Source organism: Mugil cephalus, chromosome 12 (genome assembly GCF_022458985.1).
Source record: "Mugil cephalus isolate CIBA_MC_2020 chromosome 12, CIBA_Mcephalus_1.1, whole genome shotgun sequence".
NCBI classification, from domain to species: Eukaryota; Metazoa; Chordata; class Actinopteri; order Mugiliformes; family Mugilidae; genus Mugil; species Mugil cephalus.
The window spans coordinates 5,257,501-5,275,677 of record NC_061781.1 but is presented as its reverse complement, the minus strand read 5'-3'; the positions used below and the strand labels follow the sequence as shown (position 1 = coordinate 5,275,677).

General features: G+C 39.9%; 1 protein-coding gene across 1 annotated transcript; it reads left to right on the top strand.

The window, feature by feature from the left end:
• Positions 1-8,600: 8,600 nt before the first annotated feature.
• Positions 8,601-11,590, top strand: LOC125017997 (homeodomain-interacting protein kinase 1-like). Its single transcript, XM_047601594.1, has 9 exons — positions 8,601-8,806; positions 9,414-9,634; positions 9,832-10,020; positions 10,160-10,341; positions 10,451-10,574; positions 10,724-10,831; positions 10,951-11,043; positions 11,165-11,343; positions 11,437-11,590. Exons 2-9 carry the CDS (start codon positions 9,434-9,436, stop codon positions 11,510-11,512), a joined length of 1,152 nt encoding a protein of 383 aa, XP_047457550.1. The 5' UTR covers positions 8,601-8,806; positions 9,414-9,433; the 3' UTR covers positions 11,513-11,590.
• The last annotated feature ends 6,587 nt before the right edge of the window (positions 11,591-18,177 follow it).

The following is an 18,177-nucleotide window of genomic DNA, read 5'->3' as shown; positions in this document are numbered from 1 at the left end:
GGCACAATCCCATTTCAGTCCAACTTCACTGTGTTTCCCATGTTTTTTTCCCCCATAGTGCAGTGTTGTCGTAGTTTCAGTAAGTGAAGATTATTTGTTTTATTTGTTAATATTTCCCAAAAGTTGCACTTCTTTATTTCACATATTTTGAATGAAAACACCAACTGAGTCTATTAAAAATGTCAGTGAAATGTCGTGATTGTCATGTCAGTCTTATGATTAATGCTTGAAGAAGTGACTGAATAGAGCAAGACTTGCATCTTATTGAAGGTAAAGGAGAATAATTCCCTCTCTAGCATCAGCACTTGCTGGTCATTTTGGTTTATCATTACATTTGGTTTTTTGTGTTTTCATACTGTGATATTATATTCTACTGTCTCGTTTTTAAACTGCACAATCTTTTAATTTTAATAAATGTAAGAAGTTGAAAATTTTCTTTGATTTGCATCACATCTTGTCATTAAGGAGAGATAAAGGGTCCTGAGGCCAGACCAGTTGAAAACCACTGATGTAGAGCACTACAAAAGTATAGTGTAATTGTAATTGTGTATTTCACCACCAGCTCTTTATTGTGTCTGGATTGAGACAGTCCTGGTTTGCCCCCGTCACGTCCTTCCTCGGCAATGTGCTGATATACTTCTTCTCCCTTTGCCTGTTCATCGAAAAGCTGGTCCGTGCCTTTGTCTCCTCCAGACTAGATTACTGTAACTCACTTCTCATCGGGATCCCTAACAAGAGCCTGCAGAGGCTCCAGTAAATCCAAAACTCTGCAGCTAGGATCCTGATGAGAGTACGTAAGCATGAGCACATTACTCACATCCTCCGCTCACTCCACTGGCTTCCTGTTTCCACCAGGAATGAATATAAGGTTTCCCTCCACACCCACCAATGCATCCATGGACATTTTCTTTTAAATTAGATTATTTTTTTATCCTGTAGCTTGAGATCCTTTGATGAAAAGGGCATTGTAAATAAAAATGTATTATTATTTATTATTATTACCACTCAAGGCCGTGCCTTCACCAGCATCTCCCACCTGCACCTTTTTATCAATAGACACATCCCACGCATCCCCTCCATCAAGAGCCAACACTGGTGAGAAGCAAGAGAAAGCTCCGAGATATGCATGAAAGGAAGCACAGATGTCACACAAGGAATTAGCTCTTATGCTGGTACCGCTGATACAAAGTCATGTGTTGCATTTAGAGAGTTGTTGTCTCTTTCAAGGTAAAGGTCATTTAAACTGTTTGAAGATTTATGTTCAGCTGTTGATGTACAAAGGGAAAGTGGATGGTAAAGCAAAGTACAACCTTTTCCAGGTGGAAAAAATCTATCTACGGAAGTCCGACACAGTATACATATATTGTTTGGGTCCTGTTTGTCAATGTAAAGCTACCAAGTGAAGAAAGTAGCAGATAAAGAGTGAAGTACCACTTAGATTTTGTGTAGCCACTCAATGAACTACTCAAGCAGCCATTGTGGCTACAACCTAGGCACATTTCCTACCTTGGTGGTCGGTTGGAAAAGGCAGAACTCTTTATTGGTTGTCCTGGGAGAGTGTTAGAGGTAGAGGCTGGTGTTCACCATACTCACTTCACATATAGCCCAAGAAACATCTTTGACTGAGGTTAATCTTTCCTTCATAGGAAAACATTTCTTACCTTTGCACATTCATATCAGTAATGTGGACACACAATATATGGTAGCACACTAAAAAGGACACCCATAAATTGTATTTGCATGTTGACAAACAGTTGTTTATCCCACATGTCCAATGACTCATCTTCTCCTCCCCTCAATTCTGTAGCTGCGCGGCAGGAAGGCCAGTTGACTCAACATGTTCAGAAAGCTGCTCTCAGCTGAGACTAAGCGTCAGCGGGAGAGTGACACAACAAGGCTTAAACGCACATCTGTCAGGTAAGTTTCCTCTGATATCACTAAAGCATGCATACATAGAGCCGTTTCTGTCTGAACCATTCATTTGAGGTAGAATTAAAATAAAATACACTCACAAAAATGTGAGTGATACGGTTCCATCACTATTGGTGCCAAGTAACACATACATTCCCTACAATACATACGGTATTAAATCAGTACATATTAATATATCAGCCAGTAATTAAGAAGATATTGTTTATTTTTCCCACGTATGGGAAATTCCCTTCACACAGTAGCACATAATTAGACAAGAATGTATACAAAAAGCAGTATTAACAGAATATACAAAATATGCAAAAAATAACACGCTCTGAAAAATATATAGAGGAAAATAGAAATATTTATTTCCTGATTACTATTTTTGGACGTTACAATGATTCAAGTGTAATGAAAAATAAGTAGGCTGAGATACCTGCACCCCCCATACCTCCCCTTAGTAAAACCAGACTCAATAGCACCTCCCCATCACTTCCACAGTCACTGCTGCAAACAAGTGCTAAGGAGACAGCAAAGCTAAAGAACCTCCGTCCCAACAGAGGAGCTGGACCAGACAGTGTCCTCAAGATTACTCAGGGCCTGTGCTTCTGAGCTGTGGGAGCCCCTTCAGCACGTATTTAACCTGGACCTACACCTTAGGAGGGTCCCCCTGTGATGGAAGACATCATGCATCATCCCTGTCCTATCTGTGGGAATGACAGGTCAGCAAAGGTGATACCCTAGTGACTATTCTTATAGCTGTAACAAGTTAGTGAGCATGAATTAACACAATACCAACTAGTCAGAAGATAACATGTCTGTCCTGTTTGAACAGTATTGGCCCAGACAAGCTCACGGCTAACTAGCTGCTAGCCTTCGCTAATGACTGAAAAGCTGTTTGTGTTTAAATGTTGAAAATGTGCAGGTTGCCTTCTCCATTAGTTTACAACATACTGCACAACATACCTCGGAATGAAATTCCCATATCCTTTACTTTATTTAGCTATATATGTAACTTTATTTAACTGCCTTAAATGTCAATCGTTTATATTTTCAAGTTTGACCAACTTAACCCTGACTTGTTTTAGGCTAAAAATACAAATTATTATTTGCAGTTCAACTATAGACCCCTTCACAGTTTGTAAACAATGTGAAAATAAGATAATTCTGTAATTTATCCCACAGTGACACTGACCCTAGCCAAATACTAAGCTAGAGTAAAACAGTTAGAAAAGATGAGGATGAGTGGCCTCCACCTGTAAAACATTCCTGTTTTAGGGGTCATCTCATTGTTGCCCCTCTAGAGCATCTGTTGTTAATTCCATTAACACTGAAACAGCTGAAACATTTTACCAACACCCTTTACTACTTAACTGACCAGATCAACATCCCAGAAGTTTAACTGAGTTGATGCTATACTGGGATTAATTGTTTTGAGCAGTGTTCATACGTATTGGCCACCAATGTGTTTGGTTGGAGTAAGTTAGAGAGACTCCTGTCTGAAAGCCAGTGTTATTTGACAGATGCCACAGTTGGATCATAGCTGGATTAAAACTTGCTTCATCAGGCTCCTTCTGTTTGCTCAAAAAGTATTAAAACACTGGTTTTGTGTGAAGCAACTTGTCTAACATGTAAAAATGTCCTGTTACTCAGAAGTTTTTATTCTTTCACAGCTGTTGTGGCCTGAGTCAAACTATCATGTACAAGACCTAAACTAATATAAATCCTATGTAAACTAACAAGCAATGTGATAGCTTATGCTAGGGCACATTTCTTCTAGAGCAATTGGCATCAAGGTAATTGATCAAACTATATGTCATTTGTTTTGTTTCTAGCTACTACAAACATAAATCTAAATCTAAGACCTGTTGATCTGATGACTCCTTCTGCTGCAAAAAAGAAAAGAGAACAGTGGAGGATGAACAAGAAGAGACAGAGGGAAAGACTGAGGCAGATTAATCAATTAATGGAAGACACACCAGAAACTATCAATGAATCTGCTCTTGAAGATCCTCAACCTGAGCCTCAACCCAGTGAGACAAATGAACCTAAAACACACACACCCCAATCCAGTGAGCCAAACGAACAGACAACACACACACACCCCAATCCACGGAGCAAAATGAACCACAGGAGAATGCTCAGCCACTTGCTTCATCTACCCCGGAAAGAAAGGAAAATAACAGATCAAATGGACTTGCTAGATTAAAGAAAGAAAAGACAAAACTGAAGAATGAAGTAGTTCAACTTAAATTGCAACTTGCACAGGCAAACAAGGAAAAGGAGAAAGTAAGAAAACGTCTCAAGAGGCCCAACAAAATAAAAACTGTCAGTGAGACCCACAAGCCAAGGGGAGCAAAGAAGCTGGCAGAAATTAAGAGGGCACAGGTTGCACACTTCTTGCGTAGGGATGATAATAGCAGATTGCCGCCAAGGAAAAAAGACACTGTGACCAAAAAAAAAATGAACATACAGAGAAGAGTCCCACTGAAAACCATAAAAGAGCTCCATGAGTAGTTGAAAGGACTGAGTGTGACTTCGGCCGCTGGTCCACTTTACCACCATCTCTCGCGGGTCAGATAAATCTGATTAGGATGGTTGTCATGCCAAAATTCCTCTACCTTTTCCAGCACATCCCCATATACATTACTAAATCATTTTTGACAAACTAGACGGGATAATATCCAATTTCTATGGGGAAATAAACCGTCTCGAATCCGAAAGACAATCTTGTAGTCTTCCAAAAGAGATGGAGGCCTCGCACTCCCGAACCTGAGGCGATATTATTGGGCTGCTAATGTGCAGAAAATCTTATGTTGGATGGATGATGCACAGAATTCCCTCCCTGCCTGGATACAGTTGGAAAGGGCAGCCTCGCACCTCTCTTTACGCTCCGTCCTATGCTCCCAGCTTCCCCTTCCTGTAACCTTTCTGAGAGCAAACCCAGTTGTGTCCTCCTCACTGAAAATATGGAAGCAACTCCGGAAGAGCTTTGGCCTGCAGGGCCCATCCATCCTCTCACCACTTTTTGAAAACCACGCCTTCAAACCCTCTAACATAGACCCAACCTTTAAAACTTGGCACATTAAAGGTATTATCAGCATTAAGGATCTGTACACAGATGGTATTTTTTCGTCTTATACAGAACTCTCGTCAAAATTTAATTTGCCAGGCTCCCACCTCTTTCGCTTCTTTCAAATTAGAGACTTTGTCAAAAAGAACTTTCCCCATTTCCCTAATCGTCCCCCTGAAACTTTGACAGACACCCGACTGGCTGTGGACCCCAAACAAAAGAAATGCATTTCAGTCTTGTATAATTTTCTTTGGTCGACTCCCTTTGATTCTCTCAAACTAACCAGGACCACATGGGAAAACGACCTGTCAGTGGTGTTGACAGATCAACAATGGACCTCTGCTCTTAACTTAGTCCACACCTCTTCCATCTGTGCCCACCATGGCCTGATTCAATGTAAAGTTCTCCATAGAATTCATTACACGAATGCGAAACTGGCCAGAATCTATCCCACAGTTAGTGATGCCTGTAATCGGTGTAGTCAATCCCCTGCTACTCATTGTCACATGTTTAAGTTGTGCCCTAAATTGACGACTTTCTGGCAAAGGATTTTTGATTCCATAGGTCGGGGGTCGGCAACCCGCGGCTCTTTGGCGCGGCCCTAGTGGCTCCCTCGAAGTTTTTTCAAAAATGTTTGAAAATGGAAAAAGATGGGGGAGAGAAATATATTTTTTGTTTTAATATGGTTTCTGTAGGAAAACAAACATGACACAAACATTATTAACGTTTTTCAATGCTGTAAAAATGTGTAGAATAAATCTTAAGTTTCAACATTTCTGTCAACAAAGATTTACGTCATAGACTGCGACACACGTTTCTATCAGTAAGGCGGGATGCCAGGCAGGTGGCTGTTGTAAACAAACCGGCGGCTGTGTGATGGGCCATGGATCCCAAAGGGAAAAAGAGAAAAATAACTGAGGAGAACAGAGGATTCAACGTTTCTTGGACCGAATCATTTGCATTCATTGCTAATGCAGAAGGATTGCCTGAATGTTTGCTCTGTAGCGAGAAGTTGTCAAATAACAAAAAGAGCGATGTGGAAAGACATTTTCAGGGAAGGCATGCTACATTTGCAGCCGAGTACCCAGTTGGGAGTGAGAGAAAAAGTGCGATTGCATTACTTCTGTAGCAGCAATGAAACATAATTCATTAATATTGTAATGAAGTTAAACTTGAGGCGGCATCGCACAACAGAGTAGTCACGTGGTGCGTCATTCTCTACAGGATGCACGGCAGGAAAAATAAACATTTAATCATGAAGGCTCATTATGTATTTGTAGTTAACTTAGTCATTTCGATAGTAGGCTAATATAGCTACTATAGATACATACAGCATGTGTTGCCTTCAATATAAGGCTTCTATAAGGCTTTTACTTTTTTGCGGCTCCAGACATATTTGTTTTTTGTTTTTTTGGTCCAATATGGCTCTTTCAACATTTTGGGTTGCTGACCCCTGCCATGGTCAGACTATTTCCCCTAACCCAATATCCGCTATTTTTGGCTCCCCACCTGACAATAACCTCTCTGCTGCGATGAGACGGGCCCTGAGTTTGTCAACCTTGCTGGCTCGCCGGCTGATTATTCTTGATTGGAAGCTCACACGCCCCCCATCATATAATCGCTGGGTTAAAGAAGTTCTTTATAATTTGAAACTTGAAACCCCCACCCCCCGTTGTTATTTTATTTAATTTTTTGATTCATTTATTTACAATTTTATTTATTTATTATTATTCTGTGTGCGTTATATGTTGTCTGTCCCAGTGTGGTTTAGACCTGAAGTGTGTGGTCTTATGGGTGGATGGGATTGGGTTTAGGGGTCTGACTGACATACTGTTGTGAATGTTTTTTTCCGACATTGTATGACACCTAAAATCACTTTGTTGGAAAACCTCAATAAAAAGATTTGGAAAAAAAAAAAAGAGCTCCATGAGCAGTACAATAAAGAAACGAAAACAGAACCAACACTCTCATACAGACAGTTTTTACGTCTCCGTCCTTTCCATGTCACGGAGCCAAAAGCCAGTGACCGTGACACCTGCACCTGCATAGGCCACGAAAATGTTCAGCTCCTTGCTGACAAACTAGCCCAAAGTGGCTTAGTGAAGGGAAGTGTTTCCGATTTACTGGCCACTATAGTGTGTGATCCCAAAAGAAAGGACTGCATGTATCACGTCTGTGTGGACTGCTGCTATAAGGAAATCGAGGTAAATATTCATGCAGAAAACATCACAACATGGCAGCAGTGGGTCAAAACCGCAAGTGGTGATAAAGAATACAGCAACTTTGTCAAAAAGGATGAAAGCGGCACATGGCAGGACCTATGAGGAAAACTGAACGCTAAACTTGATTTAGTCGCCAAACATCATTACACATGGTTACACCAGGCTGAGGGGTGCAGACATCTCAAAGACAGCATCAGAGGCAATGAATTAGTATTCCACCTGGACTTCTCAGAAAACTATGGGTGCAAACTTCACAGGGAAATCCAGGCTTTCCATTTTGGCGGAAGCCGCCAACTGGCCACCATCCACACGAGTGTAGCCTACACAGTGTTTTGCAACTAGTTCAGACAGCCTCAGGCAGGACGAGCGAGCTGTGTGGGGACACACGGAGCCAGTTTTAAAGGAAATTAAGATGCACAACCCCAACCTGACTACTGTCCACTTCATTAGTGACGGGCTTGTGACTCAACATAGAAACAAAAAAAACTTCTTTCTTATGAGCACACTTCCCTTCATTTTGGACTTCAAAAAGGTCCCGTGGAATTTCTCTGAAAAGGCTCACGGGAAAGGTGCACCAGATGGAGTTGGTGCAGCTGTAAAACGGGCTGCGGATGAAAAGGTTAAAATGGGTGCAGACATCCAAACACCAAAAGACCTTTACAACACATTAATAACTACAACTTCAACCATAAGGTACTTCTGGATCTCAGAGGAGGACATTCTTAAACAAGATGTAGCTGTTCCAGAAAAACTTCCCACAATAAAAGGCACAATGAAGAGAGCTGTCATGCTTCTGCAGCCGTGGCACAAACAGTGAGTGTGACTGCCACAGTCCAGCATGATGGACTTAAATATCACAGAGAAGACCCACACAACACACACAAACTGCAGCTCCAAGTACGGGGAACAAAAAGAAGACCCCCACAACAGAAAAAAGAATCTAGGTTTAAAGTCAACCATTGTATTTTAAGTGTTTACTTGACGTTGAAATGTTGAAATGTTTCCTTACTGTTACATTGCTGTATTGCACAAGTTACTTTGTTACATGAAATTAAAGATTTAAAGAAATCTTTTGAAAGAAATCACCTTTTCAAATCTTTTACAGTTGTCAGTGTCTTTGTAATATGTTTGTAAACATTTTCCATCATTTTTCTCTTTTTGGCATGAACTATTGTGTGGCAAACAGGAACGAATGAAGAAATTTCACTATAAAAGTCCAAATACATAACATTAATTCTGATGAAAATGTCCAGGGTTAATGGATGGTCAGGTATTAAAATACTTTAGTATTTGTGCCACATCTTGCTAGTGCACAATGACCACACCAGTGTTTGCATACGTTGAACTGACCCTCTGCTTAACTCAGAATTCTATGACATGGGCCAGGTGCAGCAGTGACATCACAGTGACATCACAGAGGTGTTCTAGAACACACATCACTCTGATTCTATTTTTCAGCCCAACTGGACCAAAATCAGGATCAGAATCAATACGAACGTCTACAAGACAGTGAACGAGAGACGACGAGAGAAACGAATCGACGACACCCATCTTCAAACCAACTCAACCTGATCTGAGACTATTTCATTTTATCAAAGTAAGTAGCTCTACTGTTCTGTATTATGCAGCAAACGTTTTGGAGCTCCAGATAGTCTCCAATGTCCAAGCAGAGGAGCTCAGAAGAAACTATTAAATCTACTCTTTCTTGTGTATTTTGTGTATTTTAACACTGTCAGATATTGGACCTAACACTCAGTGAAGCAGTTGTAATTTATTAAAGCGTAGTTTACGTACTGTCAGTTTTTCTCTCTGAAAACTGACACCGTGTGGTAGTTTGATAATGTGTTCAGGTTTGATCCTGGCTGGGTAACAAAAACCAACCAGTTCTCCTGTAACACAGAGCTGTTACTGCAGGGATATGAACCATGTAAGAAGAAACACGGTGACTGTTGGTGTCTGAGAGTGAAGTAACAAACACCTTTACTTTTCATGCTCTAACCTGTAGGAACAGTCTGACTGAGGATCTGGGCTTTTATGTCTTGTTTCATCAATTTCACTCAACATTGTATGTTATCTACTTTATCTGGATGTAATGCTGTTCAACTTTTAACCATCTGACCATGAGCTTGCAACAGCTTTGACTGAGTGATTCATTGATTATTTTATTAGTCACGTAGAATCATAAAATGATGTTTCTCTTCCAGCTGTGTGTGACAAAAGAAAAATGGACAGCAGCAGTTCATCCAATTCCCCCATCGAGAGCTCCTCAAACTGCCACTTCACCATCCCAAAGGGCCACCGGTTTGTCCGAGTCCTGGGACAAGGCGGCTACGGGACAGTGCTGGCATGTGTGAACGAGGAACGTGAGGAGCCCGTAGCAGTAAAGGTTTTTCCAGAGAGTCTTTCCAGACATGCACAATGGGAGGTGAGACACTGTTCATTTTCATTGCATATAGTCAAGACATGTTGAACAGAGGTACTGTTTACTTCTGAGCTTCATGTTAATCAAACTGTACAACATTTGTCCACATTGCCTCACCACTAGTCACCAGACACCTAAAAAATGACTATTTTAAAAACTGGGGATTGAACAACTGATACAAAAACTGAAAAATGTTTCAGGCTCGTATCATGAAAACCCTCATGCAGTACGATCTGGACTCCTCCAACATCGTCAGATATCAGGGGAAATATTCTGACTTGGAAACAACCAGCCTGATGTATGAGATGTTGGACATCAGCTTGGAGGACTACATGAATACGCTGAGACAACCAGCGCGACTGGAGGACGTCAGGACCATTATTCAACAGGTCTGACAAACTCTGTCCTGCACTTATTCTTGTCTTGTTCACTGGTAGAACAATCCAGCGTTTTGCTGTGTAATTTAACAAACTGTTGCTATAAGTGGAGCATCAGTAGCAGTGTTGATGTGACCTCTGTCACTTGCAGATGGCCGTAGCTTTCGAGGCATTGAAGAGTGTCGGTGTGATCCACGGGGACCTGAAGTTAGACAACATCATGATGGTGGATCACATGAGACAACCCTTCAGAGTTAAACTGATAGACTTTGGTTTAGCCATGTTCAGGTGGAACGCGATGCCAGGAAAGACTCTCCAGATACTAGATCACAGGTAACATCACAGTGATCACACTGGAAGGATGAGATTGACACTTTAGTGTCACTTTCAAATGTAACAGTGTAACTGACCTCATTAAATATGTTGTTTTTTCCCCACTCAGAGCACCAGAAATCTTACTGGGGCTGCCATTTTCAGAGGCCATCGACATCTGGTCACTGGGCTGTGTAATGGCTAATCTGGTGCTTTGTGATGTGCTCTTTCCAGCGAGCAATGAATATGATGTAGTAAGTAGCTGTAACACAGTGGTAACACACGTATTTAGTGTGAACAGGACGTGTTTCTGATTGGAAGCTGATCTTTTCTGCTATTCTTTGCGATAACATGGGCCTAAACAAAGCTTCCTGACTAACATGGTGATGTTCTATGTGTGCAGCTCAGAATCATCACTGATCTCCTGGGTCCACCACCGGATCATCTACTTAAAATTGGGAGGAACACGCGTATATTTTATAAGAGAATAGACGGCCAGTGGCAGCTGAAGGTACAATACACAAGCTGTGACTTTTTGGCAACTATTTTATCATTGACCTTTCTTCACTTAATGAGATAAAGGTTTTATAAGTCAGTGTTTCAAATGTTTAGCATCTTCTCTTCATTTAGACCCCTGGGGAGTACTACCAGGTGTGGGGCCTGGATAACAATTTAGCAGACAGCTGGACTAGCACGGTCTCCTCCTTGGACCAAACAAAAACGGTCAGTGTTTGATGAAGCTGTACCCGACTGCTGAAAAGGGACGTACATGCATTGTGTCTAGAATTCATGCTTTAGGGAGGTCCTGATCACAGTTGTGTTCTCCAAATGTTTCCTAAACTAGATGCGTCTGGAGAGAGACAACCCAAGAGAGGAAGATGAGAGGAGGGAGTGTGTTGAGCTGCTGAAGGCGATGCTCCAGTGGGATGAAAAGGACAGGATCACCCCTAGTGGGATCCTCAAACATCCTTTCATTACCAAAAGCTACTTAAACAACACCTCCACCCTCAGTGGGCCCAGCAGGTACAGAACATATGACTCATTTGGCTCATTGCATCTTTGTGTACTCTGCTTTCTGATCATGAACTCATCAATGTGAGATTTATTTATTTTTAGTAGCAATCAACCTGAAGCCACCACCAGCCAGAGTCAGATGGACGCAGGGACTCAAACTGAAGACAAGTTAGTGTAAACTCCTCCTTCATCAGGGTCAACATTAGACATTAGATTAATTAATTGTACGTTTTCGTTCAACAGTATAAGTGAGGCTCTGCCACCAGGAGTCATCTTGGTTCAGCCTGCAGACCCCGAGAACAGGATCCACTTGGGAGATGAGGCTGATGAGGACTCTGACCTGAGGTAAAGGTCTTTCTTCTAGAGAAACTCATGGCTCCACCAGAGGAGACAAACTAAACTAAACTAAACAGGACAAACATACAAACTCAGTGTGCATCCATGTGATTAGTCCACATCCTAATGTCACATCAGTCATTACATGTTTGCTCCCATATCCCGACAGCTGCCTCTGCTACAAGTGATTAATGGTTTGCCTTCATTCAACAGCAGCCACGAGGCTCTGCCACCAGGAGTCATCTTGGTTCAGCCTGCAGACCCCGAGAACAGGATCCACTTGGAAGATGAGGCTGATGAGGTCCCTGACCTGAGGTAAAACTCTTTCCCCAAATGTTTTAGAGACATGTATTCCTCCGTCAGAGGAGACAAACCAAGCTCTAAACAGGACTGACATAGTGACTCAGAGTTCATTTGTGCGTTTAGTCCACTTCCTACACCAGCTCCTGCTTGGACCGATGACTCCACCAGCAACCCTGCAGACACAGACCTCCAGACCGTCACCTTAGGTGAGAACAAGTCATGCTGACTTGTTTTTCAAATTGTCGAAGCTTTCCACATTGTTGTTGTTTTTAGGTTTGAGTATTTCTGGAGTATTTCATGTTTGCTGTTTTTCAGATGACGGCAAAGTCCCAAAGAAGAAGAAGAAAAAGAAGAACTGCTTCAGACGCTTCTTCTCTTGGGTGAAGAGGACCTTCAGCAGCAGGGTTGGCCCCATGGAGTGAGGAAGGCCACCAAGGCCTCCACGGATCCTAGGATGAGCCACATGGTGGAGCAATTTGTATGTTTGCAAGTTCTCCCCATGTGTGCATGGGTTTTCTCCGGGAACTCCGGTTTCTCCCTTCCCACAGTCTACATGTGGACATTTAATCAAATTCGATTTAAGTTCAAATTTGAATCTGAAAAATTAAATTAAATTGAATTGAATTGAAAATTAAAATCCAAAATTACAGTGGTGTGAAAAAGTGTTTTCACCCTTCCAGATTTTCTTTTCTTTTTTGCATGTTTATTACCTAAATGTTTCAGATCAAACAATTTTAAATATAAGTCAAAGACAAGATAAGATATGACAAGGTAAGATAACACAAGATAAAATAAGATAAGAGAAGGTAAGGTGATACAGACAGAAAGAGCAGGCAGGAAAAAGGCATTAACAGTTTTTACATAAAGGTTTTCAACAAAATCCAAACCTACATGACCCTGTGTGAAAAAGTGAGGCCTCCTAAACCTAATAACTAGTAAAACCCTCAGCAGCAACAACTACAATCAAGCGCTTGTGATAAGTTGTGATGAGTTTTTTACACTGTTGTGGAGAAATTGTGACCCACTTTTGTTCTGTAGAATTGTTGTAATTCAGCCACACTGGAGAGTTTTCCAGCATTAAACAGACTTTTTAAGGTGGTGCCACAGCATCTGAACAGGATTCAGGTCCGGACTTTGATGAGGTCACTCCAAAGTCTTTATTTTGGTTTTCCATTTAGAAGTTGACTAACCGGTGTGTTTTGGATCTTGCTGAAGAAACCATGTTGTTGTTTTTGTTGTTGTTGTTGTCGTCGTCGTCGTCGTCCTTGTTTTTTGTGACCTCTTGGAGGAGTCGTCGCTGCGGTCTCGAGTTTATTTTGGTCGGTCAGCCACTCCTGGGAAGGTTCACCACTGTTCTGTGTTTTCACCATTTGTGGATAATGGCTCTCGCTGTGGTTCTCTGGAGTCCCAAAGCTTTAGAAATGGATTTAGAACCTTTTCTAACTGATGGATCTCATTTACTTTCTTTCTCGTTTGTTCCTGAATTTCTTTGGCTCTCGGCATGATGTCTAGCTTCTGAGGATCTTTGGTCCACTTCACTTTGTCAGACAGGTCTTATTTAAGTGATTTGTCGATTGAGAACAGGTGAATGAAGTCTTCGGAGTAGCCTAGTCAAAGTCCGGACCTGAATCCTGTTCAGATGCTGTGGCACCACCTTAAAAAGGCTGTTTAATGCTGGACAACCCTCCAATGTGGCTGAATTACAACAATTCTGCAAAGAGGAGTGGACCAGAATTTCTCCACAACGCTGTAAAAGACTCATTGCAACTTATCGCAAACTCTTGATTGCAGTTGTTGCCGCTAAGGTTAGAACAACCAGTTATTAGGTTTAGGGGACAATCATTGATTCACTCTAGGTTTGGATTCTTTTTACCTTTAATAATGAAAACCTTCATTTAAAAATTGTTCTGTTTACTTGTGTTATCATGTCTCATACGTTACATTTATTTGATGATCTGAAACATTTAGGTGTGACAAACATGTAAAAAGTGAAAAATCAGGAAGGGTGCAAACTGTTTTTCACACTAGTGTAAATTAAATTAAATTACGTTAAATTAAATGAAACCCTTTTGTCACCTGTCTTTTGTGTTTCTGCAGTCACAACTGATTTATGACGTGTTTGAGAGCTCAAGAACAACACAGCTCTTTTAGTTCTCTTAAGGGTTGACGAGAAGATAGAGGCAGGACTAAATAGTTAGTTTACATACGATTTATATTAGTTTAGGTCTTGTACATGATAGTTTGACTCAGGCCACAACAGCTGTGAAAGAATAAAAACTTCTGAGTAACAGGACATTTTTACATGTTAGACAAGTTGCTTCACACAAAACCAGTGTTTTAATACTTTTTGAGCAAACAGAAGGAGCCTGATGAAGCAAGTTTTAATCCAGCTATGATCCAACTGTGGCATCTGTCAAATAACACTGGCTTTCAGACAGGATCTCTCTAACTTACTCCAACCAAACACATTGGTGGCCAATACGTATGAACACTGCTCAAAACAATTAATCCCAGTATAGCATCAACTCAGTTAAACTTCTGGGATGTTGATCTGGTCAGTTAAGTAGTAAAGGATGTTGGTAAAATGTTTCAGCTGTTTTAGTGTTAATGGAATCAACAACAGATGCTCTAGAGGGGCAACAATGAGATGACCCCTAAAACAGGAATGTTTTACAGGTGGAGGCCACTCATCCTCATCTTTTCTAACTGTTTTACTCTAGCTTAGTATTTGGCTAGGGTCAGTGTCACTGTGGGATAAATTACAGAATTATCTTATTTTCACATTGCTTACAAACTGTGAAGGGGTCTATAGTTGAACTGCAAATAATAATTTGTATTTTTAGCCTAAAACAAGTCAGGGTTAAGTTGGTCAAACTTGTAAATATAAACGATTGACATTTAAGGCAGTTAAATAAAGTTACATATATAGCTAAATAAAGTAAAGGATATGGGAATTTCATTCCGAGGTATGTTGTGCAGTATGTTGTAAACTAATGGAGAAGGCAACCTGCACATTTTCAACATTTAAACACAAACAGCTTTTCAGTCATTAGCGAAAGCTAGCAGCTAGTTAGCCGTGAGCTTGTCTGGGCCAATACTGTTCAAACAGGACAGACATGTTATCTTCTGACTAGTTGGTATTGTGTTAATTCATGCTCACTAACTTGTTACAGCTATAAGAGCAGTCACTAGGGTATCACCTTTGCTGACCTGTCATTCCCACAGATAGGACAGGGATGATGCATGATGTCTTCCACCATAGGGGGACCCTCCTAAGGTGTAGGTCCAGGTTAAATACATGCTGAAGGGGCTCCCACAGCTCAGAAGCACAGGCCCTGAGTAATCTTGGGGACACTGTCTGGTCCAGCTCCTCTGTTGGGACGGTGGCTCTTTAGCTTTGCTGTCTCCTTAGCACTTGTTTGCAGCAGTGACTGTGGAAGTGATGGGGAGGTGCTATTGAGTCTGGTGTTACTAAGGGGAGGTATGGGGGGTGCAGGTATCTGAGCCGAAGCAGAAAGAGCAGTAGAGGGGGCAGAGCAGTCAAACCTGTTAAAAAAGTAGATCATGTACATTATCAAGGTGTCCCTACTTATTTATCATTACATTTGAATCATCGTAACGTCCAAAAATAGTAATCAGGAAATGATATCCTATAATAATACTTTAAATGTCTTGTCTGTCTTGTTGTCTTTTGTTGAGTATTGTCTCTCCCAGGGTTCTGTAGCGAAAAGCTTTTTAAAATACACAAACTCAACACAATGGCCTCAAACAATATATTTTAGAATACTTTCACAGAATACCAGTGTTTTAACTCAACATCCATTTTAAATATTTCTATTTTCCTCTATATATTTTTCAGAGCGTGTTATTTTTTGTATATTCTCTTAATACTGCTTTTTGTATACATTCTTGTCTAATTATGTGCTACTGTGTGAAGGGAATTTCCCATACGTGGGAAAAATAAACAATATCTTCTTAATTACTGGCATGATATATATTATGGCTGATGTATGTATTACTTGGCACCAATGGTGATGGAACCATATCGCTTGCATTTTTGTGAGTGTATTTTATTTTAATTGTACCTCAAATGAATGGTTCAGACAGAACCGGCTCTATGTATGCATGCTTTAGTGACATCAGAGGGAACTTACTTGACAGATGTGCGTTTAAGCCTTGTTGTGTCACTGACGCTTAGTCTCAGCTGAGAGCAGGTTCTCTTTCTGAACAGCTTTCTGAACATGTTGAGTCAACTGGCCTTCCTGCCGCGGAACTCCAGAACTGAGGGGAGGACAAGATGAGTCAGTGGACAATGGTGAGGACAAGAGGACAAAGGGAACATGGAGATGGGATGAGAGAGTGATATTAGAGCCAGAGAAGGTGATGCTGGTTATGGATGATGATAGGGTTTGGTGAGGGGCGCCGACCAGGATGGCTTCGTTTTTGAAGCTGTTCAGTTGAAGGACGTTGTGCTCCATCCATACCTTTATCTTCTCCAGACAGGTGGTCAGTTGTGACGGAGATGTTGGTGATGATGAGGGTGGAGTTGCAACTGTGGTATTGACATAAAGCTGTGTTGTCGGCGTAGGAGTGGAATGATAGTCCACGATGGCTGGTACTCCACCATTGTGGCGCTTAAACTTTCAGTACGTGTCACTGCGCTCTTGGTAAATGTTTGGCCTGTGAGTGTCTTTTGCTTCTGTTATGTAGCAAATGACCACAAATATTTATGAAATTTCCATTCATTTGGATTACATAGTTTCACATAAACTAATAAACTTCATGTGATGCATATTTGTGAAAAACTAATGCGATTTATTTAATAGTAATAAACCCAAGGTGTTTTAAATATAGAACAACCAGATTTATGTATTTATAAGCAAACAGTCTTAAATATATGGCCTAAATATTTATGGAGTGCACATGATAAACTGAATTTCCCTTTTTAGTGTTGTCAGATAGCTAACAAACTACAATATCTTGTTGCCTCTTGAGTCATAATTTACCACTCATCTCCTGAAAAAGTGTCCATTGTTTTCCAGTTTTTGGCTAAAAACGCCAAAAACACTGAGATAAAATCTCTTGCGATGGTGAGCAGTTACACTTCGGTCGAACAGCAAAAAGAAACATACAATACCAGTAATAAAACAGTGCTAATTACATAGATTAAAAAAGCATCTATGAACAGCCAGCACATCACGTACCACATTACGGCAGGAATAAGCAGTAGCAGCAGTAACATTTATGACCTTACGCTTAAAGCTCGAACTGCGGTCAAGCCAGCCGCTCCAACATTTTGAAGTGCGCCCTCATTACCGACTTTATGGCAAATACTTTGAAAGTCAGCGGCAGCGCTATCTTAAATGTATTAAATGTTTAAAAAATATGAAGAATGTTAAGATTTCATTTAAAAAAAAAGAAAAAAGAAAGTGTGTATATATATATATATATATACATATATATACACATACATACATATACATACATATATATACACATACATACATACAATAATCATTATAATATAAACCAACATATTTAACATACATACACATACATACATAGTATTATACACATACATACTAATATACCAAATATTTACATACATACATATATAACATAATACACATATATACATATATATACATATATATAACATACATACATATATTATCTCTATACATACATTACATATATTACCAACAATACCATACATACATATAATAATACCCAACAACATATATATACAATATACTACATACATATAATACAAATATAATAACATACATACATATAAATATCTATATATACATACATACAATATATACTAAATATACATACATACACATACCATAATATACAATACACATAACATATTATACATATATATACATACATACATCAATACACATAACATATACATATATACATCATACATACATAATACATACATACATATAACATTATAAATACATACATACATAAACATAATATAAACATAATATATAATACAATATACAATAACATAATATATACATATATATACATACATACATATATACATATATATACATACATACATATATACATAATATATACATACATATATATACTATATATAACATACATACACAATATATAATAATATATATATAATATAATACATACATACAATACATACATACATATATATATATATAATAC